Source organism: Capra hircus, chromosome 22, assembly GCF_001704415.2.
Source record: "Capra hircus breed San Clemente chromosome 22, ASM170441v1, whole genome shotgun sequence".
Taxonomy (NCBI): Eukaryota; Metazoa; Chordata; class Mammalia; order Artiodactyla; family Bovidae; genus Capra; species Capra hircus.
In genome coordinates, this window is record NC_030829.1 from 18,477,786 (window position 1) to 18,505,118 (window position 27,333).

At 41.3% G+C, this 27,333-nt stretch overlaps 1 protein-coding gene and 1 long non-coding RNA gene across 3 annotated transcripts in view; both read right to left on the reverse strand.

The window, feature by feature from the left end:
- GRM7 (glutamate metabotropic receptor 7) overlaps nucleotides 1–27,333 on the reverse strand; it is a 931,612-nt gene that overhangs the window by 32,235 nt on the left and 872,044 nt on the right. The window contains exons 9-10 of one of the 2 annotated variants that reach the window (XM_005695649.3): nucleotides 21,077–21,323; nucleotides 15,353–15,444 (exon numbers count right to left, since the gene is read on the reverse strand). In XM_005695649.3, the coding sequence (XP_005695706.1) occupies nucleotides 15,374–15,444; nucleotides 21,077–21,323 (318 nt within the window). In that variant the 3' untranslated portion in view covers nucleotides 15,353–15,373. The remainder of the gene's footprint in view (nucleotides 1–15,352; nucleotides 15,445–21,076; nucleotides 21,324–27,333) is intronic. The other variant, XM_005695650.3, reaches the window with a different exon arrangement.
- Nucleotides 7,912–13,300, reverse strand: LOC106503416. Its single transcript, XR_001297095.2, has 3 exons — nucleotides 10,208–13,300; nucleotides 9,976–10,096; nucleotides 7,912–7,982 (listed from the first exon to the last, which is right to left on the reverse strand). It is a non-coding gene; the product is annotated as an uncharacterized LOC106503416 (long non-coding RNA).

Here is a 27,333-nt window from a genome sequence, read left to right on the forward strand (position 1 = left end):
CACTGCCCTCTCGGGAGTTTGTCCATTCCTCTTTCTGGCTGCTTGCCTTCTGTTCTGTTAACATCTGTCTTAGAGAAGAAGAAAGTGTTTTCACTTTTGAAGCAAAGGAAGAAGTCACCTATGAAATGAGGGCTGATCCCCTATCCTGTGATCTGAATTTCTTCCTGACATCTTAAAACTGCTTACACTCACACCAGCTGTCTGCTGCCCTTAAAATGTCACAAGGCATCATGCAGTGTCGCCTTTTCCCAACAGTGCCTTGCAGATGTTTGAGTTTTGATGTCTTTACATGCCTTTCATCAGTACAGAAACTAAACGCCTTGGTAGCTGTTTTTCCGTTACAATGGCTGCTGTGTATAATTTATCTTGTTTAATTGGAAATTTCAATTTGACTCCAAATAAAAGGAACAAAGCACATATTGCAGGGTATTTATGATTAAACCTATTTAATACTTATGAAGAATCTAAAAGCTTAGCATTTTTCTTCAAAGACAAACTGTAAAGCTTGAAATTTAAAATTTCAAAGTATTAGTCTAATGCCTGAACTTGACTTCACCATTCTACTTGAGAATCTTTTTTTTTTTCCTAAACAAGGCTGTTGAAGAGACAGCATTCTCTACTACATCTTTTTCCACTATAGTGCGAGCCAGGAGTCTGAGATTATTCCCGGGAGCACGGCTATTGAGAGAGAGGCTTGGATCTCACAATTCCAGCATCTCGTTGGGACCAAAGTGAGATGGGTTGTGGGGGCAGTTTTATCCTTAACTTGTGAGAGGTTCACAAAGTAACTGGGATGTCCTCTTATAGAAGGTAGGTCGTTTCCTTATCGCCAAGAAACACAAGAAACATCTCCAAGAGACTGCAAGGTTGGTGTGATCTCCCAAAGTCCTGAATGATTCTCTTATCTTATAAGTTCTGGATCAGAAGGGATACCTAGGACTGAATGTGAGCTGTACTCCTGATCATATAGTTCAGACCAGCCACCTCATGCAGCCTTGAAAGAACCTGATTAATGAAGTTATTCACATCCTGCATTGCCAGATAAGACAGCTGAGATGGGAAGATATTGGCCTCAAAGTTATGCCATGTCTGATTGCAAAGCTCTGGGCCCTGACCCTTGGATGGCTTTCTGTCAGAGATGTGTTGTTGGCTTTCTCAGAGATTGGGTTACTTTTCTTTAGGCAATCAAGTTATTTTTTCCCCAAGAGAATTCCATCTTAAAAACTAGGAAGTAAGCCAGAAGCTTGCAACTGCACCAGGTTCAAAATGGTCATGGCAGCTTTGTAAAGAGGGCCAAGAAAATACTTCTGTCTAATCCTTCCCAATGACATGAAAAAGAACTCACTAGAAATCAAAACAGGTAATAGCAAAGAAGGATGCTTGCGGAATGGATGTAATTGTTTAATTAGCTGGGTGTTTATCATGAGGTACAATTCTGAGTTAGATAATTTTAAAACCATCTTTGGCTTTACAAAAGTAGTATGTTTATTGTAGAATATTTAGAAGGTTCATACACCTTTTATTCCTGTTTATAAAATTGCTGTTCTGATCATAAACCTCCTTGGCTTGCAATTGTCTGGCGCTAGTGATAAAGAGACCTGCCTGTCAGTGCAGGAGACATAAGAGACATATGTTCAGTCCCTAGGTCGGGAAGAGCCCCTGGAAAAGGAAATGGTAACTCACTCCAGTATTCTTGCCTGGAGAATCCCATGGACAGAGGAGCCTGGTGGGCTACAGTCCATGGGGTCGCAAAGAGTCGGACATGACTGAAGCGGCTTAGCACACACAGAAACTTGGGGAGAAAATGTTTCCATTGTTTTTTCTTTCCAAGTGTCCAGTATATTTATGCAGAAGTGTACTCTCTGAATCTGACAGAACCACAACTGTGTTCACACTTATACAGTGCCATGCGATCTGACATTGCAGCCTCTTAGGAAAACGGAATGGTTGGTTTTTCTTTTTCCCCCCAGATCCAGGAGCTTTCTTACCTAAAATGAAACTTGGAGTTCTGAGGTTTTGGGTCAGAGATTGGCTGCATTCCAAGGACCAGTGGGTGAAATGACTGCCTGGACTTGTCCTCTGTTCTTGTATGTTATCCTTTGCTATCTTTAGCTTTAGGATTTTTGAACATATAATTTATAAAGCCTGAGAACACATCCTGCTCCTAACCTGAGGACTCAGAAGTCTGTGTTGACTCCCACAGGACCTCCTGCCCTGATGCTTTTGCAAGCTATATCTTTTCTGAAGCTCCTCACTTACTAAACCCCAGGTGGCACCTTTCCTTCTGTAGTCTGCATTCTCACAGCCTTCAGCATAGACCTGGAGGATATTCACAGTGGGGCTCTGGTAACGTTTTCCTGCCTCTCTCGGATCTCACACATCAGACGTTTGTCCAGTGATTCCTAACTGGGGCAGTTGTGCCCCTGAGAACACTGGGCAGTGTCTGGAGGTATCGCTGATGTGCACAACTGCAGGATAGAGATGCCACAGGCATCTTTTTCTAGTGGACAAAGGCCAGGGGTGCTGCTAAACCTTCTACGAACATCGCCCCTGACAGACAGCCCCCCGCCGCAAACAGCTGTCCAGTCCCAAATGTCACTGGTGCTGGGGTTGAGAAGCTCTGCAGTCTAGCTCAACTGGAAAATGGATCTTCCTCAAACACACCACATACCTATCCCTGGAAGGCACTGCATTGGTCAGAATCCTTGGGGCCCAGACGGCTGAGCTTGTAACTGGATTCTCTACTTCCTGGTGGCTTTGGGGAAGTTACTTAACATCTCTGTGCCTAACTTCCCTGATCTGTAAAATGGGCCTAATGATGCCTGTCTGAGGAGGTTCTTACGATTAAATGAGCTAATAGATGTTAAGTATTTGAACACTGGTGTGTCCATGGAAAACACTCAAGGTCTGTTAACACAGCACTGCTGATGATACTGCTACCATTCCATCACTTGTCTGTCATTTTCACTTCCCCTCCCTCTGTCTGGGACACCCTCTCCCATACTGCCCCATTCTTTAAGCCACAGTGAAAATGTCCTCCTGTCCCCCTCATGAGAGCCAAGGACCACTTTGAGCCCTCTGTTAATGTTTATTTATTTGGCTGCACCAGGTCTTGGTTGCAGCACACAGGATCTTGACTTGGGGCATGTGGGATCTAGTTCACAGCCTTCAGTTCACTGACCAGGGACTGAACCCAGGTCCTGCGTTGGGAACCTGAACTCTTAGCCCCTGGACCACTGGAGAAGTCCCCAGCCCTTTTCACACACTTCTATCATGCATCCGTGTATCATGTCTAATAAGGCTAGCTGTTCTCCCTTCTCCTGTGGATGATATAAAATACTGGAGGAGTAGCAGCTTGCTGTGTCTCCACTCTATGCACCCAGACCCTGACAGCAGTAAGTATTCCATAAATCATGTGGGGTGGATGCAGTCAGGCTCCATTAGAAACAAGACTAGTCGATGAGAAAATGTGGAAATGTCTCCCTTTCTTTTCAGACTTAATTTAATCTCTTTAATCAGCCTCACAAAGCTATTTGATTAAGTATAAGACACTTGGATTTAAATTGGGCTTCTGTGGTGTCTTTATCACCCGTGTGGTAACCGCATCGAAAGGTACCAGCTAAAATAGTGCCAGCAGAGCCCTGTTTCCTCCCATCACACACAGAACACACATCTCCAGCCGCACCACCCTCCTGGCCTTGGAGAGATAAACGGCCTGCATTTTTATCTGGTGTTAATAATTCTCCCCTCCTCCTATAGCCATCCATCTTTATTCTCCATCCTGGCTGAGCTGTATACCTTTTCGTAGATAAGGTGACCCAGTGGCTACTCAGAGCTGGTGATTATCTACAGGAAAAACAATTTTTTTTTTTCAGATTGCACTATAATCTAAATCTTCTATAATGAGGGATTTTTTTTTCCTCTCTCTCTCTCCTTTGCTTAAAGATGAACTTGTCAGTCCTAAGATATTGCACTTCTTTAATGAAAGGATGCAAGGGTGTAATGGGGTCAGAATGGCTTCTAACGCCTCTTCCATCACTAACACCTTGCCCAATTTTTGTAACCCCCGGAGCTATTGTTTATGCACCTATATGTGAGGTGAGGCCACCTGCCGCATTGTGACACCCTGATAATGAAATAAGATGCTGTCTGTGTAACTGCATGTTAAAACCCAACTTTGAAATGCTGAAATGTCATATAAAGGTGAGTGGACTGTAAGCATTAGTTGTTGATGTGATTTCAATTGTGTGGATTTAAAAAAATCTTTTTCTGAAACATAGACTCATTGATACTCTTCTATTGAGAGTATTTAGTTACCCATAGTATCAATTTTATTTTGTTTTGTTTTATTGGATTGGCTAAAAAGCTCATTTTGGTTTTTGTATGATGTTACAGGAAATCTGAATGAACTTTTTGGCCAACCCAATTTAGAAAATTCAAAAATAGGAAGGGAAAGTTTTTGCTCTTCCTCTCCCTATGCCACCCTTTTATATCTTGAGGTCTTGAAGAGCATTGGAAATACTGGGAGAGGTTTCTCTGCAGCAGAGCTGTAGTGCATTCAACCAGTTTGATAGAACTGGCCTGAGATTAAGGACATTTCACAGGCTATTGTTCCCAACTTCCCAAGCTAGTTTTATAGTAGAAGTTCTCCCAAAATATAAATCGGCAGCAAAGACTCCTCTGGGTCATGCAGAACATCACTAACTGTCCATGATGCACATAAAACTTTTACTTGTTAGAAATGTTGGACATCTTTTGCTTTGCCTTTGTTTTTCTCTCACTCTCAAACATTCACAAAGCACCTGCCAGGCAATGATATCAGGGACTAACCAGACATAGGACAAACAAGACATGGCAATTTGACTCTAAGGAAAAGGACCAAGCATTTTCCAGCCAACATTAGAATTCACAATTGACCATTCACCAATGAAACTTGCTTCCTGAGATGGAGCAAAGGCCTGTGTCTCTATCTCTAAATATTTAACTTCGCTTCTCTTTCCGAGCAGTACTGACCTGACAGGGAAACATTCCCACCAGTCCCCTCTGAGTGGCGGTTAAGAAAATCATCCTCTCCAGTAGCCACGGGGTTCTACTGCAAGACATGTGATGGGTATGAAGTTGCCACCTGGCCTGCTTTTCGAGAAGTATGTGCAACTATAGAATGAACAGATACAGCAATTAAAAGAGTGTATGAAAGGAATGGGGAACTGTGCCAAGTGAGAGAGAACCGTTTTCAGAAAACTTTTTTTTTTAAACTGACAATGATGATTGCATATTTCACACTGGAAACCACTCTTGACAAGATGCTACAAAAGAAATCGGCCCCACTGCTCCCAGAGAAAGTCCAAAGACTGTTTTCACAGTCAACAGAGACTGCTGAGAACAACATGTCTCTCTCCTGTAAAGGAAGTGCTTATCCTCTATTTTTCCTAAGCTATGGCTCAGCTGTCCAGTAGACTTCTGTGATGATTTCCGTGTACTGCATCTTTGCTCTCCAGTAGAGTAGACACTAGGTCACAGGTACTCACTGACCACTTAGAATGTGCCATTGCAACCAAAGAACACGTTTTTCAACTTATTTACTTCAAGTTAATTCAGTAGCCACAGGGAGCTAACGGCTACTGTATGAACTGAGCAGTTATTGTTTCAGTGGTGATGCTCATAAGAATATCAACTAATTATTTGGCCATTATATACCAAACGTTGTGTTCAACATAGGAACTAATTTAATCCTAATAACAACCCTACATGTATGAGGTAGTTAGTAATAATATACCCATTTTGAAGATGAGAAAACTGACGCACAGAGAGTAAGCAATCTAGAACAGGGCAAAGTAGGGTTAGCATCTAGGCTGCCACTTCATAAAATCACAGTGCATTTTTAATAGCAATGGCCATTGTAACGGTGGTTATTCTGACAGTTTTCACTTCCTGATCGGGTAAGAAGGCATGAAAAACATCAAGAAAAGTTTGAAACTAGTTTATCTCTTTGAGGACCTCCCAGCTAAACAAAATCAGAGTTGTCCTGCTTAGCAGTTTGAAATGATTACATAAGGATGTATCAATTCCTTTTGCCCAGGAAGGGCATGACCTGTGGCTCACTAAGTGCAGGAAAGATGACTATTCACCCAGCTTCTTATCTGGTGTTGTCATGGAGACTCAGCCTTAAACAAAGATGGTGCTATGTTTTCTGCTCCAATAATAGAGCTCAGCAATTAGCTTCATCTTTATTTAGTCTGTGGTACCAGTCTGGAAGAGTCTCTTGAGAGAAGACCTTGAAATAGCTTCTCACTGTGCTAGCAGACAGCTAGAGATGACTCCTGGGAACAGGCATGGTGGATGCTGCTGGTGTGATTAACCTGAGTGTGTGTGTGTGTGTGTGTGTGTGTGTGTGTGTGTGTGTGTGTGTGTATGTTTTTAATTAGTCTTTTTAATATTCTGGAAAACACTCTGCTTTGTAAGTATCACCATTGTACCAATGCCACATTGCACATGTTGATTATAAGAAGGGATTAAAAAAGAGTTCCCAAACCTGAATGTGTATCAGAGTCCCCGGGGAGGACTTTTAAATACAGGTGACATTTGATGAGCACCAGGTTAGGGAAGAAAACATTTAAATTAGAAGCATAAACTAAAATGCATTTCAGATCTCTTAATGGCAGATTTTCTATTATACGTTGGATATTTAAATTGGTCCCTGGTATTTCCTTAAACATCTGAGTATTAACAGATGGTAATATCAATGTAAACATTGCCACAGTGGTGACCGTGTTGAATGCATTTATGCCAAAAGTTGGGACAGAAGTTTCTCTGTTATGAAATGAAATGAAACTAAGTGTGTTTGAATGTCCATTCCGAGGTAGCTCCTCTGGTCTCTGATAGTGCAGTGAAATTTTGGCTTTAAGGCACAGTTGCTCCTTAAACAATCAATACTAAATATGACAAGAGAAGATGTGGATTGATATCGCAGTCGGAAAATCTGGCAGGTTTTTCCAAATAAACATCAGACACACGTGGATCATTTGACAGCCTTGAATTTTATTGTGTTGGTGTACAGAGGAGAAGGGGTACAAGAGATCACAGGGGAGAGGATCAGATTGAAATCTCCAAGTTCTTTCCTAGAGGGAAGACAAAGAGAAAGTTCAGTTAATTTTAGGTAATGTGATAACGCTGATGGCCAACGCAGAGCTTTACTGTCATCTGAGGGCTTCCCTGCTGGTTCAGTGGTAAAGAATGCGTCTGCCAGTGCGGAAGACGGCGGGTTTGATCCCCGGGTTGAGAAGAGCCCCTGGAGAAGGAGATGGCAACCCACTCCAGTATTCTTGCCCGGTTAATCCCATGGATACAGGAGTCTGGTGGGCTACAGGCCATGGGGCCGAAAAGAGTTGGACATGACTGAGCGACTAAATAAGAACGGCTGTCGTATGAAGGTATATGTTACCAGTGACAAAATGGAGGCAGAGATCATCTTTTCCGAAGGTCATCTTTGCCTGCTTGGCATAAATGCCTCCCTTTTGTCATTTATCTTGTCTCCTCCCGGAGTCGGGATGATGCCCCACTAATACTACCATCCCTGCTTCTAGAACACAGAAGGCAGAGCATCCAGCCCCCAGGAGGAGACTGGCTTTCTCAGTAACTGATAACAGTGACTCAGGTAGGGATCTCTCACGCTTGATGGCACAATGTCTCCCCTAAATAAAGCCCCATGATGTGATCCTAGTAGGCCAAGATTCCAACTCCCGTTTACGATAATTTCCCCTTATTTGGGAATATCGAGAGGACTGGTTACTATGTAGTGAGGACCACCCAGGACCAAGATGGTTCTGAAAACTGGACAGAGTCTCCTTCACTCATTAAATGCATTGGCAGGCTGGGTGGCGAAGCTCCCTGGGGACCCTCAGAAGTAGGCAGCAAATACTTGCCTCGGCCAGTTGCCTGACTCAATGCCACTGCAGATGCTCCACTGTGGTCGGACTTTTCACCTGAACAGAAACAACAGCTCAAGTCTCAGTCTGCACTTTGGCAAACCACAGGAAATTAAAATGCAAATGAAGTTTGCAAACATGACGGAATCGAGGGAAAGAAGAATTAAGCTCCAAGCATGAAAATCTAACATTTCTCATGCTAACCCTAGGAAGCCAGCTTAATCAGATTTTCAGCTAACACAGTGGTAATGACCTTGGTGGCCCACTTCTTTGTAGAGCTTTGCGGTGGCAGAAGCAGAAGAGAGAAGGAGCAGGTGATGAAGCTGGGGAAGGAATTAGCTCTACACCTTTGTGAGCCAAGAAAGTGCCATTTTTAATGCTAGCAAATCCTTTTTCGAGTTTAATTTCCTTCACTTAGGTTCCCATGCCAAACTCAATCACCTGATACAGAGGTATAGTCTGCTTACAGTCATCAAAATACAATGACCTGTGATTTTTACTCTGAACAGGCTGCACCCTGCCCAAGTCTGTTATTCTGTGGAGTTTGATGCATTCTTAAGAGTTAAACATTTCTGACTCCAGAAAGCCATGTTCTCTGAGGCAGAAACAATAATCTTTAACTTTTTTCAGACCACCAGAAGAATTCAGTGATAGGAGACATGACATCAAGAAGCCTTATCATTCAAAATACCATTAACGAAAAAAAACAAACCAAACCAAAACACATCTTATTCTAAAATGGCCCTGGAAACAGGTTATGGTTTCTGCCCTGAAGGACCTCTCTCATCTTCAGGATGTTGAAAACTTCTAGAATCAACTAATAAGAACAATAAATGCTCATTTGATAGATTATGGTAGAGTAAAACATTCTGTCCTACTCCACTCAATTTTAGAAAACTTTATGAGAAAGAATTCTGGCCAGGAAAGCCAAGTTCAGGCACATATTCATGGTGTGTGAGTCACTTGAAATTGCTTTATGGTTCTGAGCCTCAGTTTCCTCATTTGAGGCTCCCCATGTTAAGCGGGGATAGTAAGACCTGTCTCACTGGATGGCCGAGCACTTTGTAAGTCTATAGGCATAATATGGTGCAGTTATAACAACCATCAGAATGGATATTATTGTTATTGCTTTGAAGCACATTCTAGGCCCCTTGATAATGAGATGAATGAGCCGGGCCCTTTGGGTCAGTTTTGTATCTGATGTAAGCTTGATAAATACCAAAGTATCAATGGAGATCCTAGAGATCTTATTAACTGATACTGTTGTAATATCTTGGCCTAGAAAGGAAACCAGATGTGTTTCACAAGTGAAGACTGACTGATTCGGTTCCACTCAGCCATTATTCTATCACTCAAGGCATACCCAGAAGTATTATTTGTACTTAAAATGCACTTCAGCTTGCCAGTCGGCCTGCAGTGACCTGTCAGAGTCAATCACATGGAGTGGTTCTTATATCAGGTGGCATGAGCCTAGCTGTCCCACAGCAGTCTTGCTGAGTGACTGATCGCCTTCTCTGTCAATTTCTCCTAGCCCAAAGACTATTAATAACCCATCAGAGACCACCGTGACCCATCTCAAAAACAGAGCTTATGGTCCTTAGAGAAAAGGTTCCTGACTTCATAGCAATCTAGATGTCATTCCTTCAAACTCCAATGGCTCACAGTAGACCAAAAAAAAAAAAAAAAAAAGTAACCGTGAAAGAAGAGGGGAAAGAAAAGCCAATTACGGTGACACAGAGAGATGATCACAGACCAACAGTGCCGCCTTATACATGCACAGCCCTTCCTAAAGGAAGGTTTCATGTATATGGTTCCATGCCATCTCCATAGTGTCTCAGCAAGGAAAGCTTCCTCCTGTTTCACAGAAGAGGAGACGGAAGGTGATACAGGACATGATATTCAAGGTCACAGAGGTCCATGAGGTGATGAAGCTTATGCCACTCAGAGTATCAGGGCCATGGTTAGGACCCTGGTGCAGTTTTCCTTATTATGGCCAGAGAAAAGAAACAGCACGCACAAGGTCATAAGTGATATTAGGACCACAACTTACAGAGAATGGGATGGCTGACTTCTGTTATGTCCTCTAAATGCTTGGATCAGCTCAACAAGAAGAGGCTTTGGAGCGATCTTCTCAATCCTCTTTGAGCAAGCTGGGGTCTCCAGAGGTTACTCTGAAAGAGGACAGAGATATAAAAGGAATTGAAAAATAATCTTATATTTGAAAAGAAAAAAAAAAGACAATGATAATATTCATGTGGATCATAAAGAGAAATAATGATTACCTTTGATTCCTAGAGAAAGTTAATTTAAAATGCATCCGAATTCCATTGTACAGCCAAAAAAAAAAAAAAAAAATCTGCAGAGCTGAGACATGTCTTTAGTAGCAGAAACCAGAGTCATCATCGCTTGTGTCCTGAGAAGATGCTCATTCACAGTAATTGGAAGGAAGAAAGATTGCAGAGATTAACTGACCTTGGTTTAGGACATGCTGTTTTCTTTTCAAATGCAAATTAAACTGGGGGTCTAAAACACAAACTGTGTCCTGAATGCCAGTCTCTGAGAAAATGCACTGAATATTTAGAAAAAAAAAATTACATTGATCATGTTTCTGTTTTTTACCAAATTAGAAGCTATAACCATTTAACTCAAGCACTTAGGATTCATTTCCAAAGATAACTTTGTTTTCTGTTTTTTTTTTAAGTTTTATTTTTATTATTATTTTTTAAAATATAGATTTATTTATTTTGAACTTGATGTTCCCTTCAAATGAAAACTGGTCTCCGCAGTCCATACAAGGAAACAAATGGGCATAAAACTTGGCTGGTTTCATCCACAGGGTAGCTCATCAGTAGGAACGGTATTTAGGCAAGTGCGGGTATAGCGCTGACCATCAGTTTTAAGCGTTGTTAATAAAAACAGTGTTTTGAGACCTGTGACAACAGGGTCAAATACTGCCTTTTGTGACTTTAGAAATTTTATCTGGAAGACTACACCTCTGCTTGCTGAAGCTGTAGACTTGGTGCTTTCTTATTGTTAATAACTCCTCTATGCTGTTCTCAGTCGAGTCTGACTCTTTGAGACACTATGGACTGTAGCCTCCCAGGCTCCTCTGTTCATGGGGATTCTCTAGGCAAGAATAAGGGTTGCCATGCCCTCCTCCAGGGGATCTTCCCAGCCCAGAGACTGAACCCAGGTCTCCCGCATGCAGGCATCTGAGCCACCAGGGAAGTCCAAGAATACTGGAGTGGGTAGCCTACCCCTTCTCCAGGGGATCTTCCTGACCCAGGAATTGAACTGGGGTCTCCTGCTTTGCAGGTAGATTCTTTATCAGCTGAGCTACAAGGGAAGCCCCAGTTGGTAGGTATTTACTGTTGCCTATACCATCCTGGGTGAGGCTGGGAGCCTTGGGTATGTGATGTATTACACTCCATTCATGCCACAGACATGTTCTAAGGCCTCCATGTTTGCAGGCACTGTATTCACAGCACAGAGATAAACAAGTTTCAGTCCCTCTCTACACAGCTTCTGTCATCCTCAAAACCCTCTGCCTCAGTACACAGTAATAGCACAGTCTCAGCGAACTGTGATCCCGTCCCATGACCCAGCACGTTCTTTGTATCTCAGCTTGTTTGTGCTTCTTTGTTTCCTGCCTCCAGCCTTTTCTTTATGGCTGCCTAGAGGCCTTCATCTTTTAAGAGCAGCTCAAACAAACCCCCCTGGGTGATGCTCTCCACACTCCCTCCTGCTACTTCTCCTAAGAGCCCCCGTCACCATGAATTGAAATTGCTTACCTGCAAGTCCTCTGTTAGATCTGAGGTCCCCGAGGGTACTGCCTGCTTCTCTCCCCCATTCCTAGTCAGTTTAGGGCAGACTCAGGGGAGCAGTGCTCGACAAACACTTTTCTGACTGACCCGACTTAGAAACACTCTTCTGTTGCACAGACCTGGCCAGACGGTGTGGTGCCAGATTTCATTATAAAAGTTGACATAGTTTTCAGGACTCAAGGGAATGAAGTATATGTTCCTTTGATGCCATGAACTAGTAGACATCCTAGCCATGTGGATGTTCATTCCACTCTTTAAGTCCAACCAAAGTTACAGAATGGGGAGGGCAGATATTAATTGGTTTCTGAGGATGCAGAGATCAAACCCTGATGAGAGAAATGGGGGTTCTTCACAGAGCACTTAGGCAGAAAGAAATATGCTGGCAAGATTTATAGCTGCATTTATTTCTAAGGTGGTTCTATGTCAAAGGCCAGGGAACATATATTCCTTGCTAAGCTGTACTTATAGAGTGTTCTTAAATGGAATTTCAGTTGAAGGAGTCTTCAGTTAACTCAGGGTTACTGCCTTGAATGTCAAAGAGGAAGGGGGAGTCTGAACACATTACAAAAACTGAGACTGCACACCTCTGAAAAGCTTAAAAATGTGAAACAACCCCATTGCAGAAATGATAAACAAATTATAAAAACATAAATAATGTACCACACCATATAATGCATTAGTGATCTGTCCATAATATTATAACCAGTGTACTTGCTCAGAACAATATACCTGGACAAAACAGGATTCAGTACTGTTAAGCAGACTGTAAAATCAGACTTGGGACTGTCCATATTTGCAAGGCTGAATTCAACTCAAAGTTTTCCAATCAGGAAAACCATCCTGTGGTATGAAAATATACCTCCGAACACAACAACCTGTTTCTTGATCTGGTGATGATGCCAGATTAATGGGGGATTTTTATTTATAGGTGATCAGTTTTTGTCTGCTTTTTGCTTCATTGAAGTTTAAAATAAATATCACTGGATTGAAAACACTGCAGAATTTCAAATTTAACCCCATTCAGACAAGAGACACAGGCAGTGCTGAGTCAGGTGACAGCTGATCTACTGTATCTGTCAAAGGAGAGTGGGTTACAGGGAAAGTGTTTTCAAATCAGGTTATTCTGTTCTGTCTGAATTTGAACCTGCTTCCTCTGAATCCCCCCAAAGCAGATGTTTGATTTGCTCAATATCATCTGCTTTTGCTGGGACATGATGGCCTAAATTGAAGTTTTACAGAATTTCACTCTAGAATTGATTGGTTCCTCTTTACTGTCTTGGGGCCCTGAAAACAGGCACACAGAGATGGATGAAGGACAACACGACAGGCCTTCTTTCCCTGCTTGCCCAAGCTGTCCAGTCTCACTGGGACTTGAACGTGGTCATATAGTCCCCTCTTTGAATACCTGCAAGTTAGACGAACTTCCGTTCTCAATTATTTTTAGGTAACTGTGTAAGATGTTTATCATTAATTTATGAAGCCACTTCTATAATCTTTGAATATTCTTTCTTTTTTCTTTTTTAAATTATGAAACTATGATAACACATTTACAGAAGATTTGGAAAATGCAGAACAAAGTTACATAGAGTTCTATGTATTACAGTTATTTTTAAGTGGATGAATATTTTAGTTGGAGTTTTAGTATCAAGCTCTCAAAAATTAATAGAATGCATAGATAGAAAAGCAGAAGGATATAGTAGACCTGAAAAGCACTGTTAACCAATTCAACCTAATTAAGGTTTATACATTTTTAAATTGGCAGAAAATGTGAGCACCTAATCAAACTCTTTGAAACAAGAAAATCCTAGAAAAAAGTTTATTTCTAAGCAGCAGATCCTAAAAGTACTTTTTAACCGAAAGGTTAACTTAAAACATTTTCATCTTGCACCCTTTAAACCAAAAGGCATCAACTGAGAATGGAGCTAGGGAGAATTTTTAATGGATTTGGATTAGATCTATCATTTTTACCCAGGGAAACTTCCTTCTCATTTATGCTCAGGCAGTTTCATGTAAAAGCACTATTAAAGTGATGAGCTGCAGTGTTTTGACAAGCACTTGTACTGCAAAACTTGAAATCTCACTGGAATAGTTATAAATTCACTGGGACAAAAGAATGCCCTATTTAAAAACTAGGACAGACCATGTTGATATGGAAAAAGGGAATAGCTATGTGAACAATACATCTGAAATTAAAGACTGAGTTACTGGCATCCATCTAAATCAACAGTAAATGTAATTACACTTTGAAAGTACTCTTGTCCTTCCTTACAATTCTAAATGGATTAAAAGGAAAAAATATTATTTGTACTCAGAATACCATTATAAAAACAAAGATGGAAAGAAGCATAGCAATGATCTGACAAAATGGTCCTTGTTAGGAAAGAGCAAGACTAGCCCACATTATGACGCAGTATTTCCCCCTTCTGTGTCTGCTCTCTTACTTGAAATCTCTAGAGAGAAGTGCTTCTGTTGATTTTATAAGTATAGTAGGAGGTTTAGAGGAAAACAAAAGGGGGCCTTTTATTCAAAGCCACCCCATGAATTTAATGACACTATTCCATGTTTTCTATTGTTTGTTTTCCTTCAGTATGAATTGCCCTGACCAGTTGGACAAGGATGCTTGCCAAAGCAAGTGTTACTTTGCACTATTCTATCATATTGCTTAGGCTGAAACAGGGAGGTACTACTATTTCATAGCATATATCCTTTAGTAAGGGCTCAAAGTGATATACTGGTTTGGGCAAAAAGTTTGTTCAAGTTTTTTCCATAAGATGTTACAGAAAAGCCAGAATGAACTTTTTGGCCAACCCAACACAATCATCAATGGTGAGTCAGTAACAATCCTCAGAGCAGACCATTCCCATGCCTGTTCACACATCACACAATTGACCATTTGTTCTAAGGTATAAGTTTGAACACCTGAGGTATTTATTGGTATTTCTTCAGTTTGACTAATGTTGAAATTTATCCTTAGACTCTTAGGTCTTTACTGAACCTCTCCATGCTTTCTCAGATAAGTGAAGGTGGCTCCTTGTTTCTCTTAGACAGAGTTATGAGTCCCATATCCTCTTTAATACATCATCAAGCCCAGCCAGCAAATCTCTTCTATTTCTTTGCTGCAAAAAAGGAACCATGACCATTTTGGGTTTCAGATGGTAGAGTCATTCACTGATATTTCTCGCTATATATTTAATAAAAAAGTAAACCAGGACAAATATTTTTACTAAGCTTGTAAAAACACCCTCCTTCTCATCCAAGTTTTCCATATTGCCTTCTCAAACCAGAGTATGAACAAATACATATAAAAATAAGCTCTCACCACTGAGACTTTTAAAGTAGAATGACCAGCACCAATTCTGCCATTACTGAATCTGGTTCAGGAAAGACACATATGCACACACCCAATCACCGATTCTCCAGAAAATAAACCAGGCACGTGACCCACGGCAGCCATCTACACTGAACTTAGCAAACATCGTCTTTGAAAATGTATTTCTTCTTATACATAGATTTTGAGGTAATCATGCAGTTTTCTTGGAAACATTTCTAATTCTCAGTGGAGACAAGAACACACAGATAAACAAAAAGTAGATTGTTTCTTACCTTTTGGAAGGCAGGCAAAAGCTATACTGTTGGTGGTATAGTGTACCAAGTAACAGACTTTTGTACACTCTTTCTTACTGGTGGTATACAGTCTACAGGAAAAGTAAATATATAGGTATGTATAAAATAAATGTGCACAGAATATTCATTTTTATTCTTTTTTTCTTTCCTTTTGGAGAAGAGGCTGCGATAGAGACCACAGACATTATGCCCATTCTCTCAGTGGGTTCAGTAGCTTTTGGTAGACCAGTTGACCACAATTCAGGTACCTCTGAACATGGGAGCATGGGTGCCTCATGGTTTAAAGCATTTGGGCTTTACTTGAACTGAAGCAGGTAAGGGAACCAGCTCCAAAATAATGTGTCTACCTGCTCAGAATGGTTTTTTTCTTCCTGTTGATATCCTATTTTTAACTCAGCCTAGACCTTTCATGCTGGCCTGCATGATTAGTCCAGAAGAATGAGACAAGTAACATAATGTAGAGAATGTCGGGGATCCAAACAAATGAACAAGCAAAACAAAACGAAAGCCATCACTAATTGACACAGTGCAGGAGCATGTTCCAGAATTTTCTTGGCATTGTTACTTGGGAAGATTGTGGTGCCCTCATCCATTTTCTAGCAGTTGAGGGATTTATTGAGCAGCACAAGTTTTTATTTACATATTTTCCTTACATATATGCAAAATGGTAATTTTCAACAAAGGACCAGAATACAAACTTATATTTAAAATCTTATTATTGATTTTCTGTTTTGGTGGTAAATGGCCATTCTTCTAAATTGTGCTTCATCACAATATGCTCATTGTCTTAAACTAGTCTTTTGCACAGTGTGTGTCCAGCTTCTCTCATCAAGTCAGTTTATCAGTCATATTGCCCCATATCCAAAAAGGCGGTGTGCCCCAGCTGTCCACATTCCGGCCATCTCTAATCGCTAGGAAGTTACAAAGTAAACTATTTGTAACCAGTCCGGGTACTTGAGCAGCTAGCTTCTCTGTACTGGCTGGGGCACTGGCTTAGAAAATGGATGGTTGTTTAGAACCAGATAGCTTAGGGCTGCTCATTCTGTGCACTGCAGTCCTTTACAAGGAAAGCATCTGATCAGAGGTTAATTCACAGAGCATCTTTTGGTTCTGACCACTCCAGGAGAGGAAGGTAGCAGTTCCTACCCACCATCTCAATAAAGCCATGCTGCCTCAGTTAATATTCATCCAACTGGAAAAAGGTCTTGGTGGCCATAGATAAGCCAAGAACCAAGTCTTCCAGTTGATCTGGCATCTTCAAGTTTGCCATGAACATACATCTATCTGCCAAGTGAACAAGAGAAAGTTGGGAGAAACGGGCCTAATTCAGGATGCAGGTGTGAGAACCAGAGGTTGAGGTACCCTTCTTTTTAGAGAAGTAGTGTGGAGAAGTGTTCAAGGTGGCCAGATCTAAAGCTCTCCACATTAGGTCAGGCACTTGTGGCCCTCTGGCAGCAGAAATATGGCTTGTATAGATAAAAATACAGTAAGTGGCGGAGCTACACCCTTAGACCCCCTGCTGTTTTTCATCTGAGCTCAGAAACCAACCAGCATCAACCCAATTCTGGATATTCAATATAGCAGCAGTACAGAGATGCATGACAGTTTTGGAGAAGATTTACTTTTTGTTGACTCCATGCAGAAATAACTTTTTCTTTCAAGCAATGAAATTTGAACTGATGAGGCAACCTAAGAGGAAAACCAAACTTCTTGGGGAAAAAAAATCAAGCAGTGCGGGGGCAGCTTTAATTTCTGCCCGTATTACGCCAACAAATTCATTTTTATGTGGATGTATACTTGCTGTATGGAGTTGGATGAATAGAAGTGAGCATGCGCCAGATGACACACTGCAATGATTAAAAATGAAAACACTGAAGACTGGAATACACTGAGACTAAGTGTTCAGGGAAACAAGAAGGTAGCTCATCCTATAAATTCAACATCCTCCCAGACACACTCCCTCTGAGAACAGGAGGCAGATCTCTCCCTTGGGAGAGAGAGTCCTTCTTCAGGCCCATGGTCTGTGCTTTTACTTGTTTCTTTTTAACCAGAAAGTTTCCTTTCAGCGAATAATTTATTTGTTTCTGTTACCAAAGTTCAGAAGTTTGACATGACTTGGCGCTACATTTTGTATTAAGTAGAATACAATAATAATATTCTCTCTCATCAAAACAGCCTTGTCTATTTTCATTGATTGAATTTTCACTGCTGTTCTTTCTCTATATATACTCATTTTTCTATTACTAGGGACTAGTTTTCCAGATATAATGGCTATCTATGATGTCACCATTTCCATCTTAGTGGCTCCTTAGGGGTCATTTAAAATAACTATAGGTTTGCATTTTTGTCTTACCTTATATATTTCAGTCATTCTGTTAAGTTGACTTTGTCCCAGTTCAGCATCATTGCTAAAACCTTGGGAGGTGTTTCCAGAATGGGCTCAAACTGAATGTCCCAGAGTGAAATCCTTGATTTTATGATCTCTGGCTCTGCTCTCCAATGGAGTCCTTGGAGTCATGGATAGCTATTTATATTTATTTAAAGTGAAGTAAAAATTTCAAGTGTATTTCATCAGTTAAGTAGCCATATTTCAAGTTCTGAACCACCACATGTGACCAGTGGTTTCTACAGTGGACAGCACAGACAGAGAACATTGCCATCATTGCAGAAAACTCTACTGGACAGATTTTGTGCAGAAAAGGTCTTCTGACTTTTCTTAGGGACCTTTGAGAGCTGGGTCATCAGAAACCCCAATGTTTGGAGGTACATGAATCTCCTCCTATAATTCAGCAAATATCTGGGCACATTATTGATGGTTACTTTCAGGGAGTGTCTACACAAAACCAAAATAATTAAAATAATTTTAAAAATATCTTTTGGATTTATTGTGAGACAAAGGCTCTTTTGGATTTCATCTCTTTTTTTTCCCCCATCCTTGAACTATTTATCTTTGTTCTGTGTAGACACCAAAATATCAACAATGACAAAACCCAACAAAACTTTTCCAAGGGAAAGGCATCAGATGAAGCCCAAATAGAATGATTGTCGTGATTGACACAGGTAATTAAGATACTTGGATTTTTGAGTTGTCAGATGAGGCCTCTACCCAGGCAGCCTTCTTTGAGCTCCTGTCTTTGCAGCCAACACAGCAAACAGCGACGCGTTCCACAGCACATTTCACCAAAGAGTCGGCCACCAGACATCCTTATATTCTGTATGTGCAAGCTGGATTACCAAACAGAGAAGCCCGACGAGTAATTTCTGCATTAGGATTATGGCATATCACTCATGTTGTGGGAAACAGAGCGGCAGAGAGCAGCAAGCATGGGTTTGGGGATCGGACCTGGGTTTCAGACCAAGCTGCCCTGTGGTGTAGTGGAGGACCTTGGTGATAGTCCCTGATCTTCCTGAGCCTAGGATTCTTCAGTAAAAGGTCACTGGCTTACAGAGCTATCAGGAAGAGTAAGAGAGATCTCCCACCCAGAGCATTCTATTTAATGCCTATCTCAAAAGACAGCAGATGTGTTTTTGTTATTATCAGGGTCATGTCAATATGAACAGTTAAACAGCCAGTATCATACTCCACACAGCCTCAACAAGGGTAGGCCCTCATCATTAAAGGTTAGAAACAGTAGGAATATTGTTTGAAAGCTAGTTATTTTTAAATAGCGCAGTATTAGATTAATTATCCCAATTCAAAATTTCTAATTTGATCATTAATTTTCAATATATATAGACTTTTGATCATGTTTTCTTTTTATCAGTATTGGGCATATGTTGTTAAATGTGTATGTCTGCACAAATACAAATGTAAAACTGCTATTAGAACATCTTCAGGGTAAGGGTTTTGTACCATGCAAATCCCGCAAGGGGTCTTAGAATCAAATGCTATAGAAGTATAACCATGTAGTATATTTAACAATACAGCATACATATAAATAGATGCATAAATATGTTCATGGATATTTTTATTCACCAGTTGCATCTACTTTATGGTGGTGTGTATGCCTTTAACCTTTGTACCTGTTCAGAAGTGGAAGAAAATTAACATGTAATTGACATACATATCTCTAGATGCCTGGGACATGATGATGTACTTATGACATAGATATTATTGTCTCCATTTAATACAGGAGAATGCTGAGCTTGAGAAAACTCAGTGATTGTCAAAGCCACACAGCTGGTGAGTGGAGTGGCCTGGCTTTGAACTGAGGTCTGTCTCACCCTGAAGTCTTTGCCTACACCACAGTGATTGTCACAGTGATTCCGTCTCTATCCCCTTCCTGGAACTGACCATTTGTTCTGCACACATAAGAGCAGAGCCTGTACCTCCGTGGTTTCTCTCTCCTCTTGCCTGTCCCCAAATCTCTTCTACTGAAACATCTAACTGAAGCTCAGGATGTTGGTAATGGGCCTTTGCTTCCCTGTCTACAGACTCTCAAGCATTCACTGTATTTATTCAGCTAACTGTTGAGAAATGGATTGGGCTGAGATCATGGATCTTTGTACGACTATTGTCAAAAGCTATTAGGGCCAAACTCAGTTGTTTGCTGGTTTTTAAAGATCTCAGTTGTAGAGCATCAAGGAGTTCCTCAGAGTATCCAGAATAGGAATTGCTTTCTGCTTGGCAGTAAATCTTTGGGTACAACAAAATCAGGTCATAACTGGACAGTTGAGTCTTGAATGGCTTAATGGCTAGCCTGAATCCTCCTCTAGTTAAAATAGGAAACATCGCGAACATACCAATCTGCTTCATTCTATACGCACTAAGTTGGTTCAGCTGTGTCCGACTCTTTGCAGCCCTATGAAGTGTTGTCTTGGAAAACAAATCCTGGAAGTGGTATGTTTAATCTGCAATTCACTCTTACCACCATAGTACTAGTAAAGTTAGCAACTGGGAATTTCAAGCATTTAAATCTGGCTAAAATTGTCTTTCTTTTCTTTTTTTAAACAAACTAGTGTCTTTATGTCCATCTTTCTTTGCAGTCATTTGCAGGGATGGCTAAAGGCCATGCAGGATCTGCAGACAGGCCACAAAAATCTCAAATCTGGCATTTCATCCTTAATCTCACCTCTAATACTTTATTTTTCATGGGATAAAACTCCTCTGCAGTGATCTGGTAGATGCTTTCCCACATGGGGAGGCCATTAGCATGGTGGTGTCTGGGCCTGTGTACCTGGATGGAAGTTTGCCTGTTCTATTAAATATCTGATGTGCTTTTTGTTTCTAGAAGGCTTCCTTAGTAAAGAATTGTAAGTTTCTCCACATTCATGCTCCAGTGGAAAGAAGTTATGCTTCCTAAGTTCTTAAATATTTCAACTTCATCTCTATTGCTATAGTTCCATGGGGTGTCCAGGGTTCCCTAGCAGGAAGCTGATCCCCTAAGAGGAAGGGAACAAGGAAGGTAGCTCAACAGCTGTGTTGATGTCAGTTGGAGGGCTTGGGACCAAAGGATAAGAAGCCAGGGATGGGGGAGATTTCACACATCTGAAGCAGAGCCTCTGAAAGCTGCTTCCCGACAGGGAGCAAAAAGGAAGTGGTGAGCACACTCTTAGGAGCAAACGGCAGCATTCACCAAGGCAACCCAGCCCAGAAGACAAGAGCGCGCATGGCCTTTCTCCAAAGAAAGGCAAGCATACACCACACCTGCTAGAGCTTCCTGATGCAGGATGAGGAGATGGAAGGAAAGGAGAGGTACTTACTGTTTGGGTCTACGTTTTCACAAAGCTCTGTCTTGGCCTCACCGTTGGGTCTGTCACTGGGCTTGTGCGACAGCCGTGATGACATGGTGGCTGCCGTGACCACTGCCTTGAAACTTCGCTTCCGTTTCTGGACATTGAGTTCAGGGTGGAAAATGATGATGTACACTTTCGGCATGTATAGCATCCCCAGCGCCACTGATGCACTTAGGTTCATGGAGATTGTAAGCGTGGTGGTTTGTATGTAGAGCTAGGAGACACAACACACAAGACACTATTACAAATAAAATGACTGCAGAGGGAGGCCAAACACCTAACGTGATGCCAAGCACGACGATGGCAGGGAGAGGAAGCCTAAACCCTGGGGGGACAGATGGCTCTGCACATGTCGTGGAGAGTTTATACATAAATATCACTGATTTTAAAGTCATAGGGTAGCTCTGAGTGCAGGTCTATCCTGGAAAAGTCTGCTTTGTAGAGGTTCAGTGTCAACCTTGCATCAGATCTGAGGTACCTTTATTCGGAATGGCAACTGGATATGAAACCATGAAGGTCATATTTGCAATCTCGAGTAAGGGGTAGTTTTTTCCTACCCCCCCATACATTCACAAAACAGTTAACATTACATGATCTCTTACTGCACAGATACCCTGGGACCTTATTTGAAAAAGTCATTATGTCAACATATGTATCTTTCTGTATTTTTTTTTTTTTGAAAGGGTTCACTGTCATCATGCCTGTAGAGTAGTGAGCTGCGTTTCCTTGGTAAGTAAGCCCTTCTTGCTTCATTCTGGTTTACAAAGCATCAATGGGCAAGGGACCAAGACCTAGAGATGTTGGCTTATACAGTTGCTAAGGGGCTACAAGACCTTGCCCTGACGTGTTATGTGTAGTTCAGATGGTACTCATCACTGTCCTTGTATCCTTTTGCTTCTTGAGAAATCAGTAGAGCCACCGATTCACTCATTGTTCACTGTGTTAAGTCATTGTCTTGCCTAAAGTTGAGGGTTGAAGCGGGTGAGGAGCAGTATGATCAGTAAGGGCAAAGCTACAGACAGCTTGACTTGGTCCATTTGCATTTATGAAGTGCCTTCATGATTCATAGCCCACCATTCACTTAGATATGTCTGTGGTTTTCATGACTTCTAAAGCCTCGACTCCCTGTGAGGTGATGGGTCTGTTCCTTAACTTGATTGTGGAAATCATGTCACAATATCTACATAGGTATATTACATCATCACACTGTACCTCTTCAAAAATGTTATATAACCTAAATAGATGCAATTTGTATTAACCAGTGATAACCTCAATAAAGCTGAAAATAAATGAATAAATAAAAACAGGTAAAAAATAGGTAGGTAAATAAATAAGTACATTTCAAGTACATTTAAAAAGAAAAGTTCAAGTGACCAGTTCCTATAGCCTTTTACATCAGTGGAAAACCTAGCCTCTTGACAATGCATTTGATCATGGTTTTCCACAACGGTGTCTTCCTATGTGTCTGAGGACAAAATCCCCACCTTTAATGGGTTTTACAAGGGCCCACGTGGTCTTTCCCCTTATCTGGCTTCTCAGACTAATCGTCTACCAGTCTCCTCACCTCTCCCCGTCCTCTCTCCCTAGGATTTCATCCAGGTGGCCCTCCTTCAGTGCTTGAAGACGCTATACCTATTCAACCTTTCAAGACTTTTCTACATGCATGTGTGGGACTTTTATTATTATTGTTTCCTTCTGTGTGGAATGTTCCTCTACATTTTAGAACATCCATTCCAGCCTGCCTCCCCCACGACCTTAACTCTCAGCCAGCTTCTTTAACAACATTCGTTGTTCGGTCACTAAGTCATCTCCAACTCTTTGTGACCCCATGGACTGCAGCATGCCAGGCTTCCCTGTCCTTCACTATCTCTTGATGTTTATGCAAGTTCATGTCCACTGAGTCGGTGATGCTATCTAACCATCTCGTCCTCTGCTGCCCTCTTCTACATACAGGCCCTCAAAACACTGTTGTTTTTAGGTCACGGCTGCCTGTTTGTAATCCTCTCCCCACTAACCTGATCGTCTGAACGCCCGTCTGCCGGACTGAGCCTCAAGTTCAGTGAAGGCAGTGATGTTGCGTAGTGGTGTCACTGTGTCTGCGGTGCTGACGAACAGTAGGCACTTAAGAAACACACAGCGGATGAGCTCATGTGTTTGGATAAGGGGCACCTTTTTCCTCCTGATGACTCAGTGGTCAGACAGCCTTTCTCTAAACACCCAGGGATTGCCATCAGATCTATTAGCTGCCTGGCCATTTCTGACCTTAGTTCTTCAATCTGGGTCTCTGGAGAAGAAATTAAAAGAGACTTTGCTTTTCATCTGGAAGGAATACTGTTTTCCAGCAAACATTAATTTGAATGTGCATGTTTCTGAATGCTTTACAGGAGCTGGCAGCCGCTAACTGTATAATGCATAATAAATGTAAAATATAAAGACAAAACAATATTGAATTAATGATCCTTTTGGTTGTGAACTAGACCATATGTTTAAAGTGCATCTTTTCCTATTAGAATACCTTTAGGCTTTCATCGCCACTCTACGCTGCTGCCCACCCTGTCCAGGAAAGTCTTCCCCTGAAACAGAGGTTTATGAACTTCGGCACTGTCACTTTGTCCCCCATGGTCACTGCCGTCATCCTGCTAATGAGGGCTTTGCAAACCATGGATTAGCCAGTCCAAGAAAGAAAGGGATCTAAACTGACCCACGGGATCTTAAGCTTTCCTTCTATTTCTCCACTCAAAAGCAAATTTTGCAGTTGAAGAAACCATCTGTAGTTTATTGAGTTTATGACCTATATACATCACTTGTGTACTCTATACATATGTAAATATGTGTGCTGGTATGTGTATACATACGTGCTTCTTCTCAGGAAAGACGATGTAGTCATTTAGGACTATAGTAGCAATGTTGCTCATTTTATGGAGTCTGTAGTTGTGTTCTTTTCAAGCTAGAATCTATCAAGACTTTGATACTTGTTTTGACATTTTTGTAATTTCAGGGGACATTTCAGGAATCTGTGAAAATCAACAGGAACATCACTGACCAAATTTCTATGTCCCTAAATCCTTTATGTTGCAGAGTGGTTAGGAATGAAGGCTCCAGAGCTAATCTGAGTTCAATTCCTGTTTACTCACTTTGTGACCTGGGACAGATTACTTTGCCTCTGTCTGCCTTAGCTTCCACATCTGTAAATGGGGATGATAACATGAGCCCCCCTACCTCATGATGTTGTTGTGGTGATTAAATGAGTATTTGTAAAGTAGGATAGGACCTAGCATGTAGTAAGTATTATGAAAGGATTTTTATATAAGTTACATAGGTAGAAAGACAGGAAGATCTCAGTCTGCAGAGAACCCAGAGGTACTTGTTCGTGGGGATATTACACTGCTCAGCTCCAGGAAGGGAACTCAGTTGCTCTCTTTTTGGCCTTTGGTGGGATGCTTGCTTATTGACTCTGAGTTTTCACCCTAGCAGCCCTTTTAGTACAATTTTTTTTTTTTTTTAGCAAATTACAACATTTAAATTTAATTTATTTTTAATTAGAGGATAATTGCTTTATAATATGTTGTGTTGGCTTCTGCCATACAGCTATGTGAGTCAGTCATAAGTACATTTATGTCCCCTCTCTGTTGAACCTTCCCCCACCCCTCACTCTCCACTTGAGTGAGGGTGGATGAATCTAGAGTCTCTTATAAAGAGCAAAGTTAGTCAGAAAAAGAAAAACAAATTTCTTTGTTTTTCTTTGTTTGTAAAAAATATATTAATACATATTTATGGAATCTAGAAAGATGGTACTGGTGAGCCTATTTGCAGGGCAGGAACAGAGACACAACATGGAGAACAGAATTGGGAAGGAGAGGGTGGGATGAATTGAAAGATCAGCAGTGAAACATAAACATTACCATCTGTAAAACAGGTAGCTAGTGGGAAGTTGCTGTATGACGCAGGGAGCTCAGCGTGGTAATCTGTGGCAGATTACAACATATTTATTTTTTACTCTCAAGGCTATTCCTGTTGTATCCAATGCTTATTGTCAAATGAGCAATGTGGACTGTAGAATTACCCCATTTGATTCTGGATATTTTATGCCATTTTGCTTTATCTTCCTTATAATTTCTTGAGAGATATAAAGCTGTTAGTGGTTGATTTTGGTCTCTCTTACCAGCACGTAGAGGTCTGGCACACACACCTTTACTGGGGCAGCTCCTCCCCCTGCCCCCTGTCCCAGACTGCCTTTGTCCCATCTGGCTGTCTGAGGCTCATTGCCTCACCATGGTCCATCCTTGATGGCCTGAGCTTGTGGGAAGGATGCTCCTTGCCTTGCAGTGTTCGGATACTTAAGCCTGAATTTTATTATTAACTTCAATACATTTCCAGAATCCAGTTTCTTTTCCTTGGTTGAATGTGGCTTTCCTCCCAAGCACCATGTGAAACCCTGCTTGTACAACTAAGGAAAATGTGGGCAAAGAGTTCCAAGTCAGGTGGCGTTTTGCGCATTACTCTACCAAGCAGTTTTCTTCAAGTCTGATAAACAGAACCTCTGGCTCTCAGTTTCCTAATTTGCAAACTGAAGATAACAATAGTTTAGGGTTCAAATGCTGACTCTGATGACCTAATTCATTTAATATATGGAAAGTGCTTAGTACAATGCCTGGGAAACATGTATACGTGAAATGTGAACTGCTAATATATATATTCTGCTGAATATTTATATCAGGATATTGGTGTGTAGACCTTAAGATAAGTCTTCCTTAGTATTCACTGTCATATATTTTAAACTTTTAATGTACATCTTAGTAATTAACTAGAATGTAGGATTTAAAAAGCCAGGCCTATTCATGTCCTGTCTGATTGGCATGTGCCAGCAAGTATACCATTAGCAACACAGCTTTGTGCTGAATTCAGCGCCAGGCAAAGCCCAGCTAAATCTGCCCTGTGCATTTTCTCATCTTGGTCTAAAAGTTCATTGTCAAATAAATGTGACTGCAAAGCACCATGAGATGTCATTGTTGCTTTATAAATAGATGTAGCACTGAGGGTTATTGGAGTTCTCCTTCTGTAAGTATTGACTGCTAAAATACTAAGAAATTCAAAAAGTCTAGATTGCTCCTGAACAAACTTTGAAAGTTGCCAACTCTTCCGCCAAAGTTTCAGAATCAGTTTAATTTAAGACGGTTTTGAGAGATTCCAGGACAAGTCCTTAACAACCACATGCTATAAATTCGCTGGTAGCTATATTTTCCAGATAGGCTATGTGACAGAGACTTTTCTTTTCCAGTGTTGGTGCATCATCCACTTACCACTGGCATTTTCAGTGAGATTAGTCACCCTCGGCATCCATGAGGGATTGATTCCAAGACCCCCTGAGGACACGAACATCTGAGGATGCCCAAGTCCCTTATATAAAATGATGTAGTATTTACATATATGTGCCCTCATATACTTTAAATCATCTCTAGATTAATTATAATGCCTGATGCAGTGTAAATGCCATGTGCCATGCCATACCTGCTTCTCAGTCATGTCTGACTCTTTACAACCCCGTAGGTTGTAGCCCACCAGGCTCCTCTGCCCATGGGGTTTTCCAGGCAAGAATACTGGAGTGGGTTGCCATTTTCTTCTCCAGGGGATCTTCCTGACCCAGAGAAAGAACCTGTATCTCTTGCATCTCCCACATTGACAGGTGGATTCTTTACCACTGTGCCACCTGGGAAGCCCAAATGCTATGTAAATCGTCATAAATGCCATGTAAATGCTATGTAAATCGTCATAAATGCCATGTAAATGCTATGTAAATAGTTGCCAACATGCTGAAAATTCAAAGTTTGCTTTTTGGAGCTTTCTGGAAAAATTTTTTTCCCCAAATATTTCTCACCTGCAGTTTGCTGAATCCAGGGATGTGAAACCCATAGATACAGAGGTATCCACAGTGGTGGACAGTGGTAAGCCACTACCAAGTAGCCACACAGACCGCCATGACAGTGGCAGAGCATTCTTTCTGCAGTCAGGGAACCACATTCTAGTGGCAGAAGGAACACAGCCTAGAATCAAACATGCAAGGTGTCGACACTGCTCATTAGTCCTTTTCTCACAGTGTATACTTGGCCCTGCCTGCTTGTCCCCTGGCCATGTCCTTTGCTCACCTATTTCACCTCTGATACCCTGTTTTGCATTTGATGTTGAGTCCAAAGTCTCCTTGTACTTAAAGCGTCCCTATAACCCAA